General features: G+C 31.6%; 1 protein-coding gene across 1 annotated transcript in view; it reads right to left on the bottom strand.

The window, feature by feature from the left end:
• LOC141525298 (protein trachealess-like) overlaps positions 1 to 25468 on the bottom strand; it is a 379682-nt gene that overhangs the window by 57701 nt on the left and 296513 nt on the right. The window contains exon 9 of the mRNA XM_074239724.1: positions 20482 to 20629. Within this exon, the coding sequence (XP_074095825.1) occupies positions 20482 to 20629 (148 nt within the window). The remainder of the gene's footprint in view (positions 1 to 20481; positions 20630 to 25468) is intronic.

Here is a 25468-nt window from a genome sequence, read left to right as displayed (position 1 = left end):
GAATTTTCGACAATACTCCTTAATAATCGTTCAACTCTTTTTTTTTTCTTTTTTGTTTCGTCGTGACAACAACTCCGGTAAAAAAAAAAACAGTCGCTTTTTCGGTGTCCGGCTCAGAATTGCTGGCTTTTCCGTTTTCCAGCCACATGTGGTCTTTTCGCTAGCGCAGCTACAAAGCTGCGCGTCCAATCAGTCGTTGTTGGATAAATTTCCATAGTCGATGGTTGGTCGATTCCCACTTTAGTACTCGATTCGGCGTTCAGGTGGAGCCCTGGTGTGCTGTCGTTGCTTCCTCGTACTGTTATTCGTCCATTCCGATTCCGAGTTTCCCTCGTTGATCGTTGTCCCTCCCAGATATCTCACTGGTGAACTGAACTGCGGGTTCGCCCGTTCGCTTTTATCATTCGCTCTCTCTCTCACACATATTCTTAGTTTACATAGTAAATTTTTCGGACGCATCCATCCATACTAAATTTGATTATTTGGCACGGTTTGGCTTATTTTATTTACCTCGAGCTTCACATTCTGACCGGAACCCACTTAGGGCGACCCAGGCGCGTCGAATCTCAGCACTCCGTCAGCCTGGCCAACTCTATAGACTAATTAATACTAAAAAACATCTCTATAATTTAAATATCGATGAGAAAAATTCCCATGTCACAATATATATATATATATATATATATATATATATATATATATATATATATATATATCTGTGAGTGTGTATGTCACTGAACTTCTCTCAAACGACTGGACCGATTTTGATGAAATTTTTTGTGTGTGTTCAAGGGGATCTGGGAATGGTTTAGATTCACAATTTTGTCCGCTGGACAATGTTTTTTTAATTAATTTTTAATTTATTAGTAGTTGTTGATTTTGGAATGTTTTACATTGGATCCGACAGACGGTGCTACCATCGCAGTGTCAAATTTTAAATAATATTCGAATTTTAATTTTAGTCTGTCCCGACAGTTAGCGCTGCGATCAAATTAAAAAAAAGTTTTGTTATCATTGTGTTATTGTAGACCATGTGCTGGATCAAATATTAAATTAAAAGGTACTGAGTGTTTTGAGAAGAGTTTTGAAGTGTGCCTAAAAAACTATACATTTTGCGAATTTAGTGTAGAATCGAAGTGAGTATATTTCTTATAATTTTTTTTTATCAAATTTACACGTGCGTTAGTTAATAACTAACCTAACCTACAAATTTATTTGTGTACTATCGGCGTCATTAATTTATGACTGTTTCGAGTTTTGAGGGAAAATAAAATAGTATGCAAATAAAATTTAAATAATTGAATATAAATGAATAAAAAAATATATGAATAAAGTAAAAAAGCATAAAATGAAATATTCGATATTTTGAAATCTGTGTCGATAAAAAATCCATCCAAATAAAACTCAGTGTTTTACAATAAATCTTTTTAGTTTATTACTTAAAATTTCATCTTTAATAAATCACTCATTTTCGTTATGTATTATTTTACAGTATTTTCCTTATGGGGAAAAATGCCACGTCTTCGTGGAAGAGCAGCAAACATTGGTCGGCGTACTCGGAACGCCCAATTAGTCCATGATCGTCGGTTAAATAGATCAATTGAAGAACACTCAACGGATAATACAAATTTAAGAGAGCAAGTTGCATTTTCATGAGCAAATGAGAATTCAGAGCAACGCGTTCAACATCTTCATGCTAATGCATTGAGACAATGAGAGGCACGTCAACGAGCTACCGACGCACATAGAGACCATCACCATCAACAAGTGCAACATAATCGAGCATTGTCACGAGCATCATTTAATCGTCTCGCGTTCGAATATGTTCCTGAAATAGATTATTCGTCACATGCACTAATCACGATAGGTAGTATGGACAAAGAGTGTCAATATTGTCATGCTTTCAAGTATAAAGTTGAATCAACTGGTTAATGTTGCGCATCTGGAAAAATTGCACTGCCATCGCTAAATCCACCACCGGAACCTTTAAAAACACTTTTAGCCGGAACCATATCTCAATCGAAATTGTTTTTGCGAAAAATTCGTAAATTCAATTCATGCTTCCAAATGACATCATTTGGAGCAACAAAAATTGTTTATAATGAAGATGGTCGTAATTTTGAATCTACATACAAGATTCAAGGTCAGGTGTACCACCAAATTGGTTCATTGCTTCCAATGCCTGATGCCGATCCAAAATTTCTACAAATTTATTTTATGGGCGATGAGGAGCAACAATCACAGACACGCTGCCTTTACAACCATATAGAGCGGATGGAAGAACGAGAAATTGTGGATAATTTGCGAACGTTTTTGGAAAACAATAACCAATTGATACGATAGTTTAAGACTCTTTCTAACAGACTGCAAAACGACAACTACGTTATTTTCATTAAAGCAGACAAAGTACCCTATGGAGAGCACGCAGGCACATATAATGTTCCAACTATTAATGAAGTTGCAGTCGTTATGGCTGGTGACCCATGTGAACGTCGAGATATTCGCATATAACGCAGAGATAATACGATGCAAATAATTCAAGACAATCATCGTTCTTACGATGCTTTGCAGTATCCGTTGATATTTTGGGAAGGAGAAGATGGATATAGAAGATATCATATCAATATTAAACAAAGAAATCCAACTACAGGTACAACTTATAAATTATCTTAAAATTATTTTATTTTAATTAATAATTTCTGTTAATCTCATAATTATATTTATTTGCAGGTGAAGAACTGAACAAGAAAGTTAATGCTATGAACTACTATGTATATCGACTAATGATTCGTGCCAATGAAGATAATGGTATTCTCCGATGCAGACAGCTATTCCATCAGTACATTGTCGATATGTATTTAAAAATCGAAAGTGAGAGATTACGATACATAAAATTTAATCAAGCAAAACTTCGTGCTGAGGAGTACATTCATTTACGTGACGCCGCAATCGGCAACGTAGATGCAACGAATGACATCAACAATATTGGTACCGCATATATTCTCCCATCATCATACACTGGTAGCCCGCGTCATATGCAGAAATATATTCAAGATGCCATGACTTACGTACGTACATACGGCCGACCTGATCTTTTTATCACATTTACGTGTAATTCAAACCGGGATGAAATCAAAAGTTCACTGTTGCCAGGTCAAACATCGATGCACCGTCATGATGTCACTGCACGTGTCTTTAAACAAAAATTAAAATCTTTGATGAAATTGATTACACATTACTCGGTATTTGGTGAAACGCGTTGTTGGCTTTACTCTGTTGAATGGCAAAAACGAGGTTTACCTCATGCGCATATTTTAATTTGGTTGGTGGATAAAATACGCGCAGAAGAAATTGACAAAATTATTTCAGCGGAAATTCCAGATCCGAATGTTGATCCAGAATTGTTTAACATTGTTACTACAAATATGATCCATGGTCCATGTGGCACTCTAAACATGATGTCGCCATGTATGGATAATGGAAAATGTACAAAACGTTTTCCAAAACCATGTGAAATTAATACTATCACCAATATGGACGGTTATCCATCTTATCGACGTAGAGACGTAGACAATGGTGGTCAATCATATGGATTTCGTCTGTCAAATGGTGTGAGAGTAGATATTGATAATCGCTGGGTAGTTCCATATTCGCCATTGCTGTGCAAAACCTACACAGCGCACATAAACGTTGAACTATGCAGTTCGGTGAAGTCTATCAAATACATTTGTAAGTATGTTCACAAGGGTAGTGATAAAGCTATATTTGCTGTTCAAAATGTAAACGACAATGACGAAATAACACGTTATCAAATGGGTCGATACATAAGTAGCAACGAAGCTATTTGGCGCATTTTTACGTTCCCTATACATGAAAGGGATCCTGCTGTTATACATTTGGCTGTGCATCTTGAAAACAGACAGCGTGTTTACTTTACAGAAGAAACTGCACTACAACAGGCTTTGACGGCTCCAAAAACAACTCTTACTGAATTTTTTAACCTTTGTAGTCGACAAGATGCTGTTGGTCAATTCGCAAGGACGTTGATGTACACTGATGTTCCTAAATTTTTTTCATGGAATAAACAATCAAAGAATTGGGAACCGTGGAAACGAGGCATTCCAGTCCCAGGATTCGCTGATATATTTATGACAAATACTTTAGGTCGATTATATACAGTTCATCCTAAGCAACGCGAATGTTTTTTTTTTTGCGTTTATTACTGGTTAACGTCCCTGGACCGACGTCCTTCCAATATTTGCGAAAAGTCAATGGTACTTCATACGACTCTTTCTTCGATGCATGTCGTGAGTTACATTTATTGGAGGATGATAACCATTGGGATTTCACACTTGCAGATGCAGCACTGAGCTCATCTCCACAACAAATTCGTCAATTATTTTCAATAATATTGACAACGTGTTTTCCGTCTGATGCATCTGCTCTGTGGAACAAATATAAAAACTCAATGAGTGAGGATATTTTGCATCGGACTAGAATTACTAATCAAAATCTTAATATTGAATTCTCCGCCGAAATATACAACGAGTCATTAATAATGATTGAGGATATTTGTATTCTTATTTCAAACATGCCGCTCATCCATTTTGGAATGCCAGCGCCGAATTGCCCAGCAGTAGACATCATCAACAGCGATGTTCAACGTGAACACCAGTTCGATAAGACTTCTTTGGCTACTTTTGTTGCGGAAAATGAACAATTGATTACTGCTGAACAACGAAATGTATATGATCAAATTAACGTTTCAATTGCAGCACAACAAGGTGGATTCTTTTTTTAGACGCTCCAGGTGGCACTGGTAAAACATTTCTTATCGCACTGATATTTGCGCGGATTCGATCTGAAAATCATATTGCATTGGCCATTGCTTCATCAGGCATTGCAGCAACGTTACTTGATGGTGGACGGACTGCGCATTCAGCACTTAAATTACCTTTGAACGTTCATACAAATCCCGAAGCAATGTGTAACATAAAGAAGCATTCAGGCATGGCTGAAGTTTTGCGAAAATGTAAAATTATTATCTGGGATGAATATACAATGGCCCACAAGCATTCGCTTAAAGCTCTCGACAGGTCCCTGAAAGATATAAAAAATAATGCTCGGCTTTTCGGTGGTGCTCTACTGCTGCTGTCTGGTGATTTCAGACAAACATTACCAGTCATTCCACGCGCGACATATGCAGACGAAATAAACGCATGTTTGAAAGAATCTTATCTATGGCCAAGTGTCACTAAATTATGCCTTACTATTAATATGCGCGTTCAACTTCAAAATGATCCATTAGCGTCAGGATTCTCTGAACAATTGTTAGACATTGGCAACGGTAAAATTCAATTGTATGAAGATACACAATATATTCGACTTCCAGAGAATTTTTGCAACATGGTGGCTACCAAAGATGAGTTAATAACAAGTATCTTTCCAGATTTAAGATATAATTATACTCATCATGAATGGCGGCGAGAGCGAGCTATTTTAGCCGCAAAAAATTTAGATGTTGACGCCATCAGTTTTGAAATACAACAGTCATTGCTTGGTGATGAAATTATATTTAAATCAATTGAAACTGTTGCTGATCCTGACGAAGTTGTCAACTATCCTATAGAGTTTCTAAATTCACTAGATTTACCTGGGATGCCACCACATAATTTGCGACTGAAAATTGGCTCACCTATAATTTTGCTTCGAAATTTAAATGCCCCAAAATTGTGTAATGGTACGCGATTAGTTGTAAAAAAATGATGGGCAACATTCTTGAAGCCACTATTTTGAGTGGAAAATTTCAAGGTGAAGTTGTACTTTTACCACGGATCTCAATGATTTCTTCAGATTCGCCTATACCATTCAAACGATTACAATTTCCAATCCGCTTGGTATATGCTATGACTATAAATAAGTCACAAGGCCAAACAATGACAATTTGTGGCTTAGATTTAGAAAACCCATATTTTTCTCATGGCCAATTACATGTTGCGTGTTCCAGAGTTGGAAAACAATCGAATGTATTTATCTATACACCTCAGGGTTTAACAAAAAATATTGTACATCCAATGGCATTTCGATAAATTAAGTTTTTGTAAATAAAAAAATATATTTTTTAAATAAAATAGTTTGAGTGTAAGCTTTTTTACCTTTAATTAAAACAAGTTGAAGATTTCATTACACATACTCACACGCTATCGATTAGTCTAATTGTAATAAATTTACATGTAATGACGTTAGATATTGTCATAATATTTGAATAATAATTTTCATCAAAATGGTCCAGAATGTTTTAACTTATTAAAAAAAGTTTGAAATTTTCAAATTAAAGACGTGTAGACAGGACAACGTTTGTCGGGTCCGCTAGTATATATATATATATATATATATATATATATATATATATATATATATATATATATTAGGGTGGTCGTTAAAAATTAAATTTCTTAAGGCGCCACCTAAAAAGCTTCCTTTTGATGAAAAAAGACTGAGAAAATTTTTTATAATTTTTTTAATCCCAGACAACACGTGCCTCAAGCTGATTTAAGTTAATTTTTGGGCATAATAATGTTTTTTGAGGATTTATAATAATAAATACAATTTCAATACGATAGTTAATGAAAATTACAATAAATATTCCGAACTGTAAGGTCTGTTTATCAAAAAAATTGATGATATATTAATTGATATTTTTATTTTATGACAAAATTTATACAAATTAAATTTTAATCTTTAGTTTTCATCATTCCATTCTTTAAGTAAACTTTCTTTCGTTGTCTTGATGCATGTGCTTCTGTAATCATCTAAAATTTGAATGAGGAATTGCTTTTGTTTTTCATCTTTTGTGAATAAATCGTTGTACTCTTGCATTAGTTTAACACCTCGTTCTGCAACATCGTTAACGACTGATAAATTTGTTACAGATGTCAAACAATCTTGATAATTAGAGTCTTCTAACCATTTTTCACAATTTTCAGTCAACCAGCTCGTATTTAGTCCAAGTTTATGGAAAAAATTAATAGAAGTTGCATTAATAAACTGTTCTAATCATTGGTCAAATAATTTTGGGATATCCACACGAGATTTTACAGCCTTCCTAAGAACTTGTTCATTATTATCTAATAAATCAAGTTCATCTGCATTTTGTGAGAATTCAATGACTTTTTTTAACCATTTTCTGTTTCGTTTCCGTATCTACATCATCATCGAATAAAGCCAACAAACAATTTTCAGGATTTAGATACCACAAATGGTTTAAAATCTTACCTAAAGCACTCTTGTATATTTTTTTTGTCAATAGGTTGAAAGTTATAAATAGATTTGATCAACTGAAAATCATAGTTTGGTGCCTTAATCGATGATGAGGCGGCGAACCATATTCGTAAATAAATTTTCACAACAAACGCAAATCATGCCCAGGCTTTTTTCTTCCGTAGACTTTAGTTCAAAAGTAAATCATAACAGAAATATTTTCAACGAATATATTGCCTTAGCCATCCACCTGGCCTGATGCATAGCTCCAGGAGTATGAAACGTGATGTTATTAGGTATTATTCCAATAAATGGCAAGCTTAATTCTAGCAGTTCTGAATAATCTTTTCTATCATTGTTCAAAGTAAGTTGTTGCTTAATGAATTTATGAATGTCTTGAATATCATTTTCCAATAATTTACCAACCAAGGGATCCGCTATTCCACTTTTAAATTGAGTTAGGTCTCATTCATCCCACTCTTTCTTGAATCGAGCAAATATAGACACATTTGGTCCAAAAACATTAGTTAACTTTGTAACAATAAAATGATCCGAAAGCCAACGATGGAGAGGTTAACTCCCGAATGTCCTTTTCCAGGTCGCCCACGAAAATAAATAATAACCCGTCGACACACAGGCTAGGTTAGAAACCCCGTTGGAGGCCAGTTACTCTTTTACTAGGGAAGAATAACAAACCCTTGATCAATCAGGGTCTTCCACGAGTCGATTTCGAGACAAATAAAAATGAAAATGGATAGAGAGAAAGGAGAATAGATAATTATGCAAATTATATGACGTGTAAAATTCAAGAGACAAATAAATATTCTCACGGTGGTCGTTATTGAAATGAACAAATATATTTAATATTTAAAGACTTAACCTAATTATAAAATATAACAGTTTAACAGATTTATATTATGAAAACCAATTATTGGATAGTAAATTTATAAGGATCCAAATCATGGACTTATTCTTGACAAAATTAATTATTTAATAATTAAATATAATTGAGCCGGTATTTAGTTTCTTACTTTGTTAATGTGATATAATGACAATAACCACAATACGCTAGCTCAAGGTCATACCAAAAACTCAACTAATAATTTCAAACTATGACATCTATATATAAATAGAGAACCGACGTTAACGGTGAGCGTTATTATTAAGACTTAAATATTAGATTCAGTCTCGTAATTAATTACACTCTATGTAAAATAATATAATTGATAAATTGAAACGTTGTGATCGACCCCGTATCGTATCACATACAAACAAACACTCTCACCGTTGCCGTTGGTACGACCACCGAGAGAACACAATGCAACCAAAACATGCCGGGACTCACCCAATTACAGCTCACACGGGGGGAATACGTTGGATCGCCGGTTTCTGTAGCTTATTAGCACTCAACAAAATACTTTAAATAATAATCACGGCTTATGATATAAAAAAAAAACAAGTACCAAAAAATTCAGCAAAAATTTACCACGTGCTCGCTACAGAGCGCTACCGCCAGAATGAACTCTCCCCCCGCAGCCCTACTTTTTCTCGTGTTCCTGCGCCACGAGGCAAGTCAAATCAGTGATTTTTATGGGTTTGGTGCACTGAGTCTCCCGATGACCGGCCCACCGGCAGCGGATTTATCATCAAATTAATTAATATCTTTCGATAAAATAATGTAATAATGCCTCTCTGCATTATTCCAGAGTTTTACATAGCGCAAATTATTTACATAAAATTATTCCAAATTTCCAGACAACGCTCCGCGCATGCGCGCTCCGCGGTACTCAAATAGTTCCAAAAATAATTTCTGCACAATAAATAACTACCAACTAGCCACCATTGACGTTTGACCATCTTTTCCAATATCTCTTTATTAATTATGAAATCTTAATCCTAATTAATATCCAGTTAACGAGACTTAGATCTATTTTTAATTTGATCCCAAAGTTTAATTCCCAGCATTATGCTTGGGTAACTTTGGGACCAGCTGAGCCGGAGCCCAGTAGGTGGCGGACCCTGGCGGCGCTATCCCCAGCGACCATCCCGGGAGAATATGACGCGGGATTTTTAAATTGAAATCCCGTGACAACTTACTGTCAAATACAGCTCTCAATACAACCTCAAATATATGATGTCTGCATGGCAAAATAAGAAGATCTTTCTCTAACAAATGATTAATTAAAACAGCTGCACCATTATATTCTCCAGTATTCGATGCAGTAGTATCACAACATAAACCGACTACTAAATCACTGACTCCACACTCTTGAAGAGCATCAGAAACTGCATTTGCCATTGCTCGGCCTGTAGCATTTTCTAACGGTGGTATCGATAGAATTTTAGTTTTATTTTCAAATGAAACTATTATTGGAAGACGCTCTGCGAAATTTCTGCCAGTAATATCAGATAAGTGTTTACCGTCCCAATGAACAATCAATCTACGAAGATCTTTATTTGCAAATCTTGTTTGGATTTCAGCCGCTCTTTTTTTTCTGAAATTTTAACGTTTTTTGTTTAATCGATGTTCGATTAACGATGTAGTGGGTTGCATCAAGTTCGACAGCTTGAAGAAATGCAGTTAATAAGCCTGTTGCATCGCGATCACTCATTTTGCACTTATCTAATATGGTACATAATTTTGGAGTCAGAATGTCTATTATTCCACGAGATCTTTTCGGTGGTGGCGATTCTTCATCTAAGTTCATAACGAAACTAGGATCTCTGTGAAGACTTTCTTGACTGAATGATGACGGAGTTGATTCATACTGTGAAGTTGGCTCAGATTTTTCTATATTGATAGAAAAAAAAATTTTTAATGAAAGAATAAATATCAAAAATGTCCGATTTATATTAACACTTACCAGATATATCTTCAACGTCGTCAATAAATCCAACACGATTTGGTTCACGTTGATTTAATAAAAATCTTTTTGTACTGTCATCAACCATTGTTAAAACACCACTGTGTGCTATATCAAACAAATTATTGAAGTGTGATAAAAATACTGTTTCATTGTTTTCCTGCATATCATTCCATTTTGATGAGTTTTTCTGTAAACTTCTCCAATCGTTGTATGAATCATCAATTTTTTTCATACACCGAGATTTTTGTTGCATTGGAATTTTTACTTTTTGCCAAAAAGTAATTAATTCATCATACACTAAACTTTCACTGACTTTCAAACTATGCTTCAATATTCGGGTGTTGTAAAACAAAAATTTTAATACTTAAAACTTAGATGGAAGTTGATTTCCCGCAATTTCATGATGTGTCTCTCCAATTAAAAATATGTTTTCTACTTTGTTTTCAATTACAAAAATAGTATCGCTTAAAATGTTTAATGTTTAACCTTACATTCGCACCACATGCAAGACTTTTACAAATAATAATGAATAACTCAGTAACTTCTAACAAAACATACCATTCAGTTCCTAAGTAAACTCAATAAGTAATAAATGATATTACTTGTGAAAGATAAGATGTTTTAGATATAGCAATATTGAGTTAATGATTTATATAAAGCATCTGATACCAATTTTTCAATGTACCCTGATAGCTAGCGCTTTCTCAGTAAGTGTTGACTTCCAGCAGTTACGGTTAATTTATACATCAAGTTGGCGGTAATTCTTCTCTCAACAACAGTTGTAAGCAAATTGACGGAAATCTACGGCCGCAACTTGAATACAAGTTAACAATCAAACTTGTAGTTAAATTTCCTTTCAACTTTACTACAATTTGAAGGAAATACTTGCACAGCAAGTTTTGACGTCTATTTGCAGAGTAAGTTATAGGTAACTAATAGGTAATCGCTCGCTTTGTCAACTCTTTCCGTCAAGTTTGCTTCAAATTGCAGACGTAGATTGACAGTAAGTTATAGGTAAGGTGGCTATCAGGGTAAACTATACAAAAACTACAAACGTGTATGCCACTGCTAGTAACTTATCGACAGAGAAGGATTTGACGCTTTTATCTAAGTTCCCAGTATGTGTGCATCCGTAATTTTTAGAAGCATTTTCTCAAAAATAACTCATATATAAATGCTTACAGACGTTTAAAAAACTATAAAAATATAATAAAAATTATAAAAAAGTTTGGAAAATCCAAACGAGCATGCCTTAAGCGCTCACGTCCTACACAAATTATTTAAATTGTAAGAAAAATTATTCGTTTTTTTTTGTTTGAATTTTCCCGCGAGTAGTATTATCCCCTTTGTAGATCGAGCTAAAGAAAAATTTTAACAGATGATAAAACAGTTAGTAATTATACCATCATCTATGTATAGTTTCTGCTTGTTTATAGTTATTTCAATCCTGTTTAATGGAAAATAATATAAATGGCTGCCGAAATCGCAGAAAAAGTCACCGAACTGACAGTCGAAAAAAATTAACTGTATCGAAACGGAATTATTTTGACAAGCAATTTTGACAAGGGTTTTGACAAACATCCTCGGGAATAAAACAAAAAAAAATTAAATCGCGAAAGTGGTTTTTGACAAAATTGTAGTGTTGTCAAGCCCATTGCACCCGTGAATACCACGCTCTTATTCACTTAATTCATCAGAAAAAAGGTTTTTTCTGCGAAATCTTATTCAATCGATAAGAAAAATTTTTCAACGTGTTCTGTAGTTATTATTATTTATTTTAATATGCTTTTTATTCATAATTTTTTTCGTTTAATTTATGAAAATCACGTTTTAATCGAAATCACGATTTTTAGGCGAGAGTAGAGCATACCTGCGCTCTTCGCGCTTAAGGCATGCAATAAGCTTAAATCACGAAGAATTTAGAACTTTTTGTAAAACTATGATTTGAAATTCATCACTGAGAATAATAATACTAGAAGTGTTTCATTGTTAAAACATTTCCAATCTTAAAATAATTTATACATTACTCTTGTTATATCGGACTCAACGTCCGACATTTTTATTTTATAACAAATAGAATTTAATTATTCATAAATAATTTTATGTTTTTACAACTAATTACATACATTTATTTTATTCATAAAATTTTTAACTTCCCGCTAAAAATCTCAGATTTTCAAAAATCGGGAAGTTATTGTTTTCACCCCGTGTTGCCAAAATCGAGTTTTCATCAGATCCCCACGTTTGAAGGTCACAGGAAGCTTCCCTGACTACCCCCGCGATGTTGTCACTGTGTGTGTGTGTGTGTGTGTGTGTGTGTGTGTGTGTGTGTGTGTGTGTGTGTGTGTGTGTGTGTGTGTGTGTGTGTGTGTGTGTGTGTGTGTGTGTGTGTGTGTGTGTGTGTGTGTGTGTGTGTGTGTGTGTGTGTGTGTGTGTGTGTGTGTGTGTGTGTGTGTGTGTGTGTGTGTGTGTGTGTGTGTGTGTGTGTGTGTGTGTGTGTGTGTGTGTGTGTGTGTGTGACTATAACTCGTTTATAACTTTTGAACGACTGAACCGATCGGAACGAACTAAACGGCATTCTAAAGAGTTATCTCGAACTTAGATTTCCTGAGAATTTGAACCGATTCGGACCGATAGATTTTAAGAAATCTTGAAAAATCTCAAAAAAATTAAAAAAAATCATTTTTGAAAGTGGTTTTTCTGAAATATCTTTTAAACGGCTCTATCGATCAACTTCAATAACTAATCTGCCCTTATGCTTGAAAAACCACGCCGATCGTCGCTAATTCGGTCAAAATCGGTTGATTCGTTCGGGAGATATCGTGAACGAAAGAAAATCGAAAAAAGTGTTTTTTTGACATAACTTCGTTATTTCTTCTCGGATCGTTTGAAATGATATAGAATAATTTTTAGAACTTAAGATATCGCGTCGATCGCCGCCAAAAACGTAGAAATCGATTGATTAGTTCGAAAGATATCGTCAATAAAAGATTTGAAAACAAGTGTTTTTTAACATAACTCCGACATTTTTTGGAATACTTTTTAAACGGCTGTACTGATCGATTTCAAAAACTAATCAGCTATTAGCATGAAAAAATTACGTCGATCGCCGTCAAGCCGGTCAAAATTGGTCAATTCGTTCAAGAAATATCATGAACAAAAAAAAACCAAAAAAAGTGTTTTTTTGGAATTACTCCAAATTTCCTAGTTTTATCAATTCAAATTTGAAGATTCATCATGAAACTAAAAAAATTGCGTCAAATTCTGCTAACCGCGTGACAATCGGTTGATTTATTGAAAAGTTAGTGCGGTTTGAAAATTAAAAGAATATTGTTCTATGATACTTCTATCAGACTTTTAAGCTCGAAGAGCTCAAAATAACACATGAATTGTATTTTTGAGCTCGAAGAGCTCAAAAACATCATTAGTGCAGTTTTATGCACCTAGAAATGGTATTAGCGGGAAGTTGAACGGATGGCCTTCAGGGTCTACCGTATTCCTAATTTTTTTTCTTTAGAATCTTGGATACATTTTTTTTAAATAGAAATTATTTTAAAAATATTTATTGTTTTATCTGGGTCGAATAGTAAATAATCATTTTATGACCCTAGCAGATAAAAAAAAAAAGAAAAAAATAGTTTTCTTATCTAACTACAACTCGGGAAATTCCCACGTTAAGTTGGGCCCGACTTTATCTAGACCCGACACAGAAATATTTTTTTTTTAATAAAATAAAATGCATAGAAAAAAATTTTAAATAACAATAATTTAAAAAGAAAAAAAACCTAAGTAATAACAATATAGATTACAATAAAATTAAATGACGAAAATTTAAATAATGAAACAAATAAACAAATAGAACTTGATAATCGAACAATTTAAAATAAACAAATATTGAACAATAAAATTCTAACATGATACAACAAAATAATAAATTTTCAAATGTTCGAAGCAAAAATATTTCTACAATTAAATAACTAAATTCAAAATAATTAAGATATGCTTTATTGATGTACATATTTTATTCATATGTTTAAATAAATAATTTAATATAAAATTTGGTCACAGTAAATAATTTAATGTAAAATAGTACACATGTATGTCTTTGTCTATGCATAAATGCGCTTACGTATACACAAACACATTGATGTATAATAGAGTATAAGAGTGAGGGAGAAGCGATATTGGACTCGGGCCCAAGTAGAGGGGACTCAAGCAACATTATAGAAAAATCTAAGAGAGAGGGCAAGGGCTCAAGGAAATAGAAAAATAATTGGATATTATTTCTCCCATATAGTAAAATAAGTAACGCCCTAAAATTCGACACCTTTACGATTTTCAACAAAAATATCTATCGTTGTCCTGACGTCCTAGTGTTAACATCGGAAATGTTTTTATAAGTTTCAATGAAACCACGCGTCAGATCCAAAAAGAAATTGTTAGTGAAGTAATAGTCTAGTCAACAAGTGCCTTTTAGGTCAAAATTTGTTCGAAGGATCGGAAAAATATGATTGAGGTGTCATTCGATTCGTTATCACATCTAGAAAGTTTTTGAAAAATTTGAAGATGCGCTCGCATAAATTACATAAGTTATAAACAATTAACTAAAAAAAAGGGGGGTTTAGTTTTTTGCTTATATCTCAAGAACTTTTCGAGATATCCAAAATTTGACGAAAGTTCCAAAAAGAAGAGGATTTTTCATTAATTTATGCATTAGTTAATTAACAATTTCGTATAGCTTGTACATCCACATTGCAAGTGAGATAATTGTTCAACTATGAATCTCAAATTTTTTTTACTTCGCTGAGCTGTTTTTCAATGACCACAGAATAGATTCCTAGTGGTAGAACTAAATAATTGTTAATCCCCACATTGTTATTAACAATTTACGTCGGTGACAAATTAAAAAGTTAAATACATTCTGTAAAAAAATTTTTTTTTCAGACAATTACTTTGATTCGTTTTCCTATTAACATAAGCGACTTAAAAATGATTTTTTATCATTTTTATCATTTATTGTTTAAAAAATTGCTATAAACAAATGTGTTAATTATTAGTAATTTGAAAAATTCTTCTTGGATTCATAATCTTCAATGCAAATTATGATTTAAAAAAAAATCGTTGCTTAAAAAAGTTTTTTTGTTGCTTAAAAACGCTTTTGTTAATTAACAATTTTTATTTACCACTTGCATTCTACATTAAGGAACCATTTTTTTTTTTAATTATAATTTATGTTTCTCTTCGATAACTAAAAAAAAAATCTAATTTTTTTTTTAATTTTCATTGTTTATTAAATAAACAATTTGTTATAAACAATTTAAATTTTTCGGTATATTTTTTTTCTTACTGTACACTATGAAACACAAACAACTAACTACTTTTTTTTCATAAAAAAAATTTATTTATATTTTTTATTGAATTTTAAAAATTATTGCCTTCTACACTCCATTAGACTCACCTGATTTTTCATGTTTAAACTAATTATATCTTGTTAACTAATTGCAATACGATAAAAAAAGTTAAGACTTACTTGTTCCTTATTAATCAAGGAATAAATTAAGCTGAAAATTCATGATCTTAACTAATTATATATTTAATTTATACTTTTTTTTATAAAAAAAAGTGCTGAAAAAAAATTTTTTTTTTATGTTATGTTTAATTATCTTGTAAACTAATTGCAATACGTTAAAAATTTTAGGATTCAATCGTTATTTATTAATTAAAGAATAAATTAAGCCGAAAATTCATGATCTTAACTGATTATTTATTTAATTTATACCATTTTTTATGAAAAAATATTAAAAAAATTATATATATATATATATATATATATATATATATATATATATATATATATATATATATATATATATATCATTATTATTTTTATTAGGATTAATTTCACATTTGTGACCCATTAATAAATTTTTTTTCAACTGTTGTTTTATTAAAAAAAAGAACCATTCGGCAGCCGAAATGGAAGAAGATTTTATAATTTATTACTAAATACCTAGCAATTGAATAAGAAAAGATTATATATATATATATATATATATATATATATATATATATATATATATATATATATATATATATATATATATATATATACACTAGTCACAAAAATTAAAGGATATAAAAAAAATTCCAAATTTTTGGGTGATTTTTAACAAGCTGTAACTCCGAGGAAAATGGTGGTACAGAAAAAATAAAAAAGCAAATTGTTGCTCGAAGTGTCTAGATTTCAGATATGACCATGAAAAATTTTTGTCATCTCCAGGTTTGGAGAAATTCTAAGAAAACTACCGAAAAAAAATTTTTCCAAATTTTTTCCCGTCTAAAAAAAGGCCACGGTAATCAAAAATATTTTTTTGATTGTTTCGTTCAACAGATTTTTTATAGAATTTAATACTCTTCAATTTGGCGTATTTAAAAAGCCTGTACAACGATTTGCCGCGGAGTGATCGTCAATCAAAGCAAAAAAGTTCTTTTTGACTTTGATATTTAATAACTCCAGAAATAATAATCGTACAGGGAATTAAACGAGGGTTTTAAAAACTGCACAATATTTTCTATAAGAAAATGTAAACATCTTTTTGAAAAAAAATTTTTCTTGAATTGAAAACTCGGACTGAAAAAACGACAAAAATTCGCATAATTAAGGATATTTGGATAACTTGGTATAACGTTGGATAAAATGGATAAACGAAGGATATCGTCGGTAATTTTTTAACCTCAAAGTATCCCCTAAAATCCCTCAAAAATTCAAAGCGCTGCGATTTTTTTTTCATTGTGCCCCGAAGCTTCAAATTCTTTGTTTTTGCAAAAATCACCATTATAAGCAATTTCGTGATTTTTATTCATTTTTTCAATGAAAAAATTTTTTTTCTCTCTAAAATCTTTATGTTTTCGATTAAAGAGATTGATTTTTTGAAAAATTAAAAAAAAAAAAATTTTACTTTTTTTTCAAAAATTTTTTTTTCGAAAAATTTTTTTTTTTTAACGTTTTGGGATGTGCGGGTTGCTAGTGAGCGAATAGAAGTATTTTTAGTTTAATAACGTTTATTTAAAATAATCTATCTAGAATTACACGCGTGTACTTAAGACGAGGTGAAGCTAATGGGTTTTTCGGGACTGACTGATTTTCTCCAAGTGTCCATCTAGGTCTCTGACCTATCCAGAGGTAGGGGTTACTCGATGGAAGTATAAAGGAAGTATATTAAGGGTAGGAGTACTTACTTGTACGAATGTTTGGGTCTAGGTACAAGTAGGTATAAGTATAGATGTATATTCTGAAGGTATGGAAAATTACTGGAGTAGAAGTATAGTTGAGGAATATCGGTAGAAGTATATGTAAAAGCAATCAGTGGACTCAAGAACCCGGTCGCTGGCCATGCGATACAAGTTTCCAATCCTTTAATTGCTTTTTAGAAAACGAAAGATTATTGGGATTTTTATGGGAAGGTTTGGGAAAAACCCTTAAACTTCTTACAAACAAACTTATACATATTTTTAATCCTAATACAATACTTTTATTAGGGTCTCGCCAGCTGTGGATGTGAATTTTATTACTTGTAATGCAATTACAATAAAATAAAATTTCCCAAAATGTCCTTGTAGCGGACGAGACTCTATCAGTTGCTTGACATCACCAAGTAAATTATAATCCGGTATAATTTATGGTGATGCGATATAACTCACGCTTTTCCCAACTTAATAGCATTGTAGAAAAACTTCAACTTAAACACTAAAATATTAACTATATTATTTAATGCACTATAACTAACGAATAGTAATGATTAGAGAATTATAAATGATAATAAGTAAATAATATAATAATAATATTAATAATGAAATAATATTAATGATTATAAATAATAATAATTAAATAATTATAACCAACTATAAATAATAATTATAAATAATAATAATTGGTAATTGAATAATTATAAATAATAATAATTAATAATTAAATAATTATAAATAATAACAATTAAATTACTCAGGAGTGGGTGGAAGATATGCCCCCACAACGTCTTCAGAATGCTCCACTATTGTCAAAAAAAAAGTAGGTTTTCGATGAGCTTCGCGAATGATAGCTCGATCATTACGCTCGGTAGTGATTCGTCGTCTACCTTGACCCGGACGACGATTGTAACTTTGAATCGCGTTAAACCGGGCATAAGCACGACTGACGACAGACTGACTCACTCCCGTAGAAGTTGCTACTTCCACCTGACTGTAGCCCTCTTAAAGGCGGGTAACAATGCGAGCCACATCTGTTGCAGCTAAATGTCGGCGAGGCATATCAAAATGCCAAAGGTGATTATCAAAGAAAAGCTTACAGAAAATTCACGAAAAAAATTTAAGCTGGAAAGAATACAAAAGATTTAAGTTTTGTGTGAAGAAAAGCGGTAACCCGCGAGGGGTATATCAATTTGTTTTAATTGAATTTTTAAAATGAGATTTGAAACTAAGGCAGTTGTAGCGGTCAGAAAAAATTGAATTAATTTTTTTTGACAATAGTGGAGCATTCTGAAGACGTTAAAAAAACAAATTAAAAAAAAAAATTTCGAAAAAAAAATTTTTGAAAAAAAAATAAAATTTTTTTTTTTTTTTCAAATTTTTCAAAAAATCAATTTCGTTAATAGAGAAAATAAAGATTTTAGAGAGAAAAAAATTTTTTTCATTGAAAAAATGAATAAAAATCACGAAATTGCTCATAATGGTGATTTTTGCAAAAACAAAGAATTTGTAGCTTCGAGGCACAATGAAAAAAAAAAATCGCAGCGCTTTGAATTTTTGAGGGATTTTAGGGGACACTTTAAGGTTAAAAAATTACCGACGATATCCTTTGTTTATCCATTTTATCCAAAGTTATATCAAGTTATCCAAATATCCTTAATTATGCAAATTTTTGTTTTTTTTTTCAGTCCGAGTTTTCAATTCAAAAAAATTTTTTTTTCCAAAAGATATTTACAGTTTGTTATAGAAAATATTGTGCAATTTTTAAAACCCTCCTTTCATTCCCTGTACGATTATTATTTCGGGAGTTATTGAATATCAAAGTCAAAAAGAACTTTTTTGCTTTGATTGACGATCACTCCGCAGCAAATCGTCGTACAGGCTTTTTGAATACGCCAAATTGAAGAGTATTAAATTCTCTAAAAGAACTTTTAAACAAAACAATCAAAAAAATTTTTTTGAAGCCCGTGGACCTTTTTTTAGACGGGAAAAAATTTGGAAAAATTTTTTTTCGGTAGTTTTCTTAGGATTTCTTCAGACCTGGACATGACAAAAATTTTTCATGGTCATGTCTGAAATCTAGACATTTGGAGCTACAATTTACTTTTTTTATTTTTTCTGTACGACCACTTTCCTCGGAGTTACAGTTTGTTGAATATCACCCAAAAATTTGAAATTTTTGTTGTATCCCTTAATTTCTGTGACTAGTGTATATGTATATACACAGACGTACGGACATCATCGTAATAATAGTCAGAAGAGCTTCTTAGGGCTTCAAAACGTCGAGATCTGTCGAAACCTCAATTTTGTCAAAACGAGGTAAAACCAATAACTTCCCAATATTTCGAAAATCATGGGTTTTCTAAGCGGGAAGTTAAAAATTTACGCTTCACTGTTTTTTTGTGCAATCACAATTGAACACGACGTCCTAACAAATTTCTGGAAATTACATTTAAGAGCTCATTGAACTTCAATTTGCACGTCTTACCATTGGCCTATGCCGAAAAATTTCCTATTTTCTCTATCTCTTCAATGAAATGTTACTCTCGTATTTGTTTCGTAAATGATTTTTTAAGTCATGTTGAAATATACAGCGATCAAAATTTCAGTATTCATTGATTACTTTATATTTACACTACAATATTTATCACTGTTGGAATGTACTTCATGTACGTAGACGTGTTTATGATCCTAGTGGATTTTAGATTCATTAAAAAATCTATTTTCATTTTGACTACCAAATGGTCATTTTCTGAAATTATAACATTATGATAGATAATCGAATTTTGTGATAAAAGACATTGAGAATTGATGTTTTAAGATTGTAGACTTTGTGATTCAAGTGTCGCAGTTAATATCATATCTGAAAATTCGACTGCGATGTCTGCAATTGCGTCATGATCTAAGTTTCCAAGAAATGCATTAATTTTTTAAAACTGAAAATTCAAAATAGAGTGAAGTCATTGTAAGTTATCAGTAAGTTATGTAAGTAAGAGTATATATAAGTTATGAATATAAATAAGAAATTGTAAGTTGTGAGAGTTATTTGTTGCTAGTAGACTATCGTCGCGATCTAATTTATGACAATATTAGAACAATAAGTTATTACCTTATTACATAATTTACACAAATAACGTTTTGTTCCTCTGCATTCTTCGAATTACAAACAACGGTTGCGCAAGTTTGAACCCAAGTATATCCACCGCTTTTATTCATCAGTCTATAGTAATGAGTTAAGACTTGCCCTTTATTGATCACTGTAACAAAGAAAATTCATTGTTTAATTAATATTATTGTCATTTAAAATAATTGAACTATTAAATGATTATGTCGAAAGTATGTAGTATTTTAAGTACTGTAACATCTTATTAGTAGTGTTACGTCCAGAGAAAATCTTTTTTTTTATTAATCAATAACTCTCATTTAAATAAATGTTCGCGCAATGCTTATCTTTCGACAATAAATTTTATCTGAGTTGTGTAGTATTTAGAAATATTTTAAAGTCTTAACTAAATATAAGATCGAAATTTTTAAAAGACCCTTTATGATAACGAACCCCTATATCCTTAAATTTATCTAAAAATATTTTATCATAAAACTAAACATAAATACTCCTAAACAAATAGAAACAAAAAAGGGACATTAAAATTAAATTACCTAAATACTATTTTCTTGGAGCCATTAAAATACTCTTGAACAAATAATGAATAACCCAAGAAAAACGCATTGGATTTTAATCTTAAGTCTACAGGGTAATAAAAAAAATCCATAAAAGGTCCCAAAGAAACGGGATTACGTACCTACGAAGCCTAACAGATATACTTTTAAGATAGTTAAAAATTTTCTTTATCACCTACGACAAACAAATTTTATTATAGTAAGACAGCTATCTAAAAAAATAATATTTGAAACTTCACGAAAATAACCATAGAAAGAGGAAATTCCAAAATTCTATAAATAAATTATTCTCTTATTCTAAAAAATCGTAATTATAGAAGAACATTAAAAGTCTATAGTAAATTATTTCTTTTATCAAAATACTTTATACTGATTTCAGAAATTAAGCCAATTTTAAATAAATTCCAGAACTTTTATCTAAAAACGTTAAACTTATTTCTATTTCAAGAAAGTATTTAAATAAACGAGGAAATTGTAACTTCGAAATATTAATTAAATTAACAACTCAAACTTATAGCGGAATTATTTAGATAAGAATAGACAAACCACGTGTTTATTAAAATCGATGGTTCGCCATAATTATTCAATAGGAAAATATTTTAATTGTAATTTTATATTCTAATTGAAGTAAATTTGATACTTAAATTTATCCTAGAAGATAGAATAAAAATTATTAGCATAACTCTTAAATATTTAACTAATAAAAATTGTAAAATTTAAATTATAAATTCAACGAATTAAACAAATTAAATTTAAATTATTCAATAGGAAAATATTTTACAAATGTTAATAAATTTAAGAAATTAGTTTAAATAATTTTAAATAAGCTAGATGGACAAAATGTACATGCCAGTGTATGGGTGGGTGCGCACACACATAGGCTAGCATCTTGGGCGGGGCCCAGTCGCTTTTCCGAAGGAAAATGTAATGGGAAAGGGACGGACCCTGGGAAACTGCTTCCTGATTGGACGGAGTTTTTCCCCAACAAAACCCAACGTCCAACTCGCAACATCGATTTATAAGGGCCTAGTTCACAAAAGTGCAGTTCAGTTCTTTTCTGCTCCAGAAGCTACAAGTGTCCACACACTTTTCTGTAACAAGTGTCCTCACACTTCCTTATTACCCACGTTAGTCCTCACTAACTACAAGTGTCCACACACACTTCCGTATTATCCACGTTGATCCATACTACCCAGTTCACAAGTATCCTAATATTTTCAATTTCCGATTTAGTGAGATTCAGTTGTAAATTTAAAATTAAGTTATATTGTAAAGTTAGAGTCAGTGAAATTAATAAGCTGCAAATCAGGTACCATAATTTATATAGCATCATAATTCTTAGTAAGATTTCCAACCATAAGAATTCCTTGTAATACTTCTTTTTACATTTGTAATTTTAAACATTCAATATAATCATAATTAAAACTTACACAAACTCTCATTTCATTCAATCACAAAAATCCAGTATTTAACACGATCCCGGTCTATAGGCTGAAAAGCTTGGGCCGAATATATTTTAGTTTAATTAGTCCAAATTGGGACGTAACAGTAGCAATATAGTATTTTCATAGGAATGAATACAATATAGTCTAATTCAAAAAATTTTATGTTTATAGTAACAAAATTGTGTATTACCTAGCGTAATAATTATTTTTAACTTCCCGCTAAGAAAATTGAAAATTTTCAAAAATCGGGAAGTTATTGGTTTTACCCCGTTTTTCCAAAATCTTGTTTTCATCAGATCTTGACGTTTTGAGGTCCTAGGAAGCTTCCCTGATTATTCCCGCGAGGGTGTCACTGTGTGTGTGTGTGTGTGTGTGTGTGTGTATTTTATTTGTTTTTCAAATTTTCGAGATATGAGGTCTAAGCTTGAAAAAATGCATACTTCAGTTCAACAGATATATCTCACATTGATGCAATTATCGAATAGATTGTTATTCTATTATAATCAGGATATTTGTAAAAAAATGAGTATGTTGACTCGATCTAGGTAAACATATAATTGAATACTTGAACATACTCTCTTTAAGCTTCACCGAGTGAATCGTGGAGAGTGTACTCAGAAAATTATCTGGTATTGTTTAGAAATGAATGATTGAATGACTTTTAATTTGAAATGATAAGCTCTAAGCTTAAGAATTTGAAATTTTCATGTTTTCTTAGTGGGTAATTATTACTTTCTTGGGTGACATATATCTGACTTCAAAGACCTCCGCTGATATATAATTGAATTCCAGGATCAATACATTTATATATATCTGGATTCGGGGACGATTCGTTAATCTATATATGGGGCATTCCACGCCAAATCGGATAGCATTTTGCCTTTGCATCTCCGATTTCTTTGAAAATTTTTTATGTTATAGTACCTATTGAAAAAGACCTCCATAATTTTTTTCAATTTTTTTTTGCCCAGCCGTTTTTAAGATATCAATTTTTGAAAAAAGTGGGTTTTCTTTTTTTCAAATGTCTGTAACTTTGCAAAAAATGGACCAATCGGGACGTTTTTTTTTTTTGAAAATTTTTGTTTTTAACACACTTTTAGGATATAAAATCAAAAAAAACTTTTAAACTGTATTTCTATGAGATTTTCATATTTTGACTTTAAAATGTTGATTTCCAAAAAACACGTGCTGATCGATTTTCTTGAAAATTTTTTCTAAAATTTTCTGTCAATTATCCCCCAACTTTTAAGCCTAGTCCCTTCATGGGCAATCGATGGGATCCATTTTTTTCCGATTTTTCAAACTTTCAAATTCCAACTTTTTGTAATGAAAAATTAAGAAAAAAAATTCTATGCTCAGGATTTACTATAAATAACTTACTGTCACAGTTTTCATCATAATTATTGAATTTTATTTACACTAAACAATTATTATTATTTCACATTTATTTCCTTACACGTTTAAATATTTTATAAATACGAGATTCACTGGATGATGAAAATTCTTTAAATCGCAAAGTATCTTTTCCGTTTAGAATAACACAATGATATTTCTGCGTCCCTTTGATTGTTTTTCCTCTTGAATATCGTTGATCTAATAAAAGTTTAGCCTGATTATACTTTTCATTTGAAAAAAATTCAATATCCATATTTGGTAAAGAATTTGGTTTTTCCGCCTATTCGAATAGTTCGACAGGAGTTGAAATTTATTGGTCATACGGAAGTTGAAGACTTTATCGTGCTGCCATCCTTTTGAAAGTCCCTTCAGCTCCATCACAAGGTCCTTTCCTATGTGCGGTTGCAAAGTAATGCCATTCAGCTTTAATTCCAAAGTCTTCTTCATGATAATGAAGATTTACAAAATTTTTGAAATTTTAAAATTGTTGGGGTGCCCCGTCAGAAAAGTAAATTATTTTTAAGATATTATTGGAAAGACCTTTGATGAAATTAGTGGTGCTTCTTGTAAACTCATGAACAGCAACTGCATCGTGAGATAAGCAATCTGATACAATTACTAGACTCTTATGAACCAGCTCATTAGTGTTTTTATAATAAATTATAACTGGATAAACAGTTGCCTGGCTATTATTAGATATAATGATTGTAGATTCTGCTGGTAAGTTTATATTACAATTTATATCTACTCTCTCAATCAACTATAACTATCTGTTTTATATGAACAGTTTTTACTATTTAGATGCAGATGAACCTGCTGTTGATATGATACTTGTTACTCAAAAATCAGCAGTATTACAATCTGATTTATCAGCAACAATATCTAGTCAGACATCAAATGTTGTATCTGACTTTGAAAATCAGCTAAGTCAACAGTGTCAACCAAACAAAATTGATAACATGACACTCGTATTATACGCAGCACTAGATCGAGCAAAAGTAAATAAGTAAATAAGAAGGCAACTTTTATTTTAGCTGCTGCTTTTAAGAGTCTAGGAATCGATATTTTCACTTTTGATTTACGTTACGGTACGTTAGTTTATCGAGCGCGCATCAAAAATAGATCAAACATTGCGCAAGATTTGAAAGAAGAATTCCGTTTTGATGATCGTTATGTTGTCCTCTGGGATAGTAAAATTTTGCCCGATACAGCTAATTTACAGTCTATTGACCGTTTAGCAGTTCTACTTTTTGTCTCTAGAGTTAATCGGCTTCTTGGAATCCCTGAAGCTGATAGTGGAATTGCTCATTAACAAGCTGCAGCTGTCATTTCTACGTTGAATCAATGGAACATTGCTCCTTACGTAAAAGTAATGTGTTTCGATACTGCAGCTGTCAACACAGCTCGACTTTATAAAATAATTGCAAGTACTTTTGTCATTATTATATTTGATTTCGATTGCATGACTTCAGCGTGAGCGTAGGTATGCTCTTCTCTCACCTTGAAATCAAGATCTTATGTTTTTATATATTCTTATCTATTCTTGTTCTGGGCGTTCATAAAGGTACATGTGTTCAA

This window comes from Cotesia typhae, unplaced genomic scaffold (assembly GCF_013202065.1).
Source record: "Cotesia typhae breed Kobodo isofemale line unplaced genomic scaffold, CoteBio_Ctyphae contig_26, whole genome shotgun sequence".
NCBI lineage: Eukaryota > Metazoa > Arthropoda > Insecta > Hymenoptera > Braconidae > Cotesia > Cotesia typhae.
This window is presented reverse-complemented; position numbering and strand designations above follow the sequence as displayed.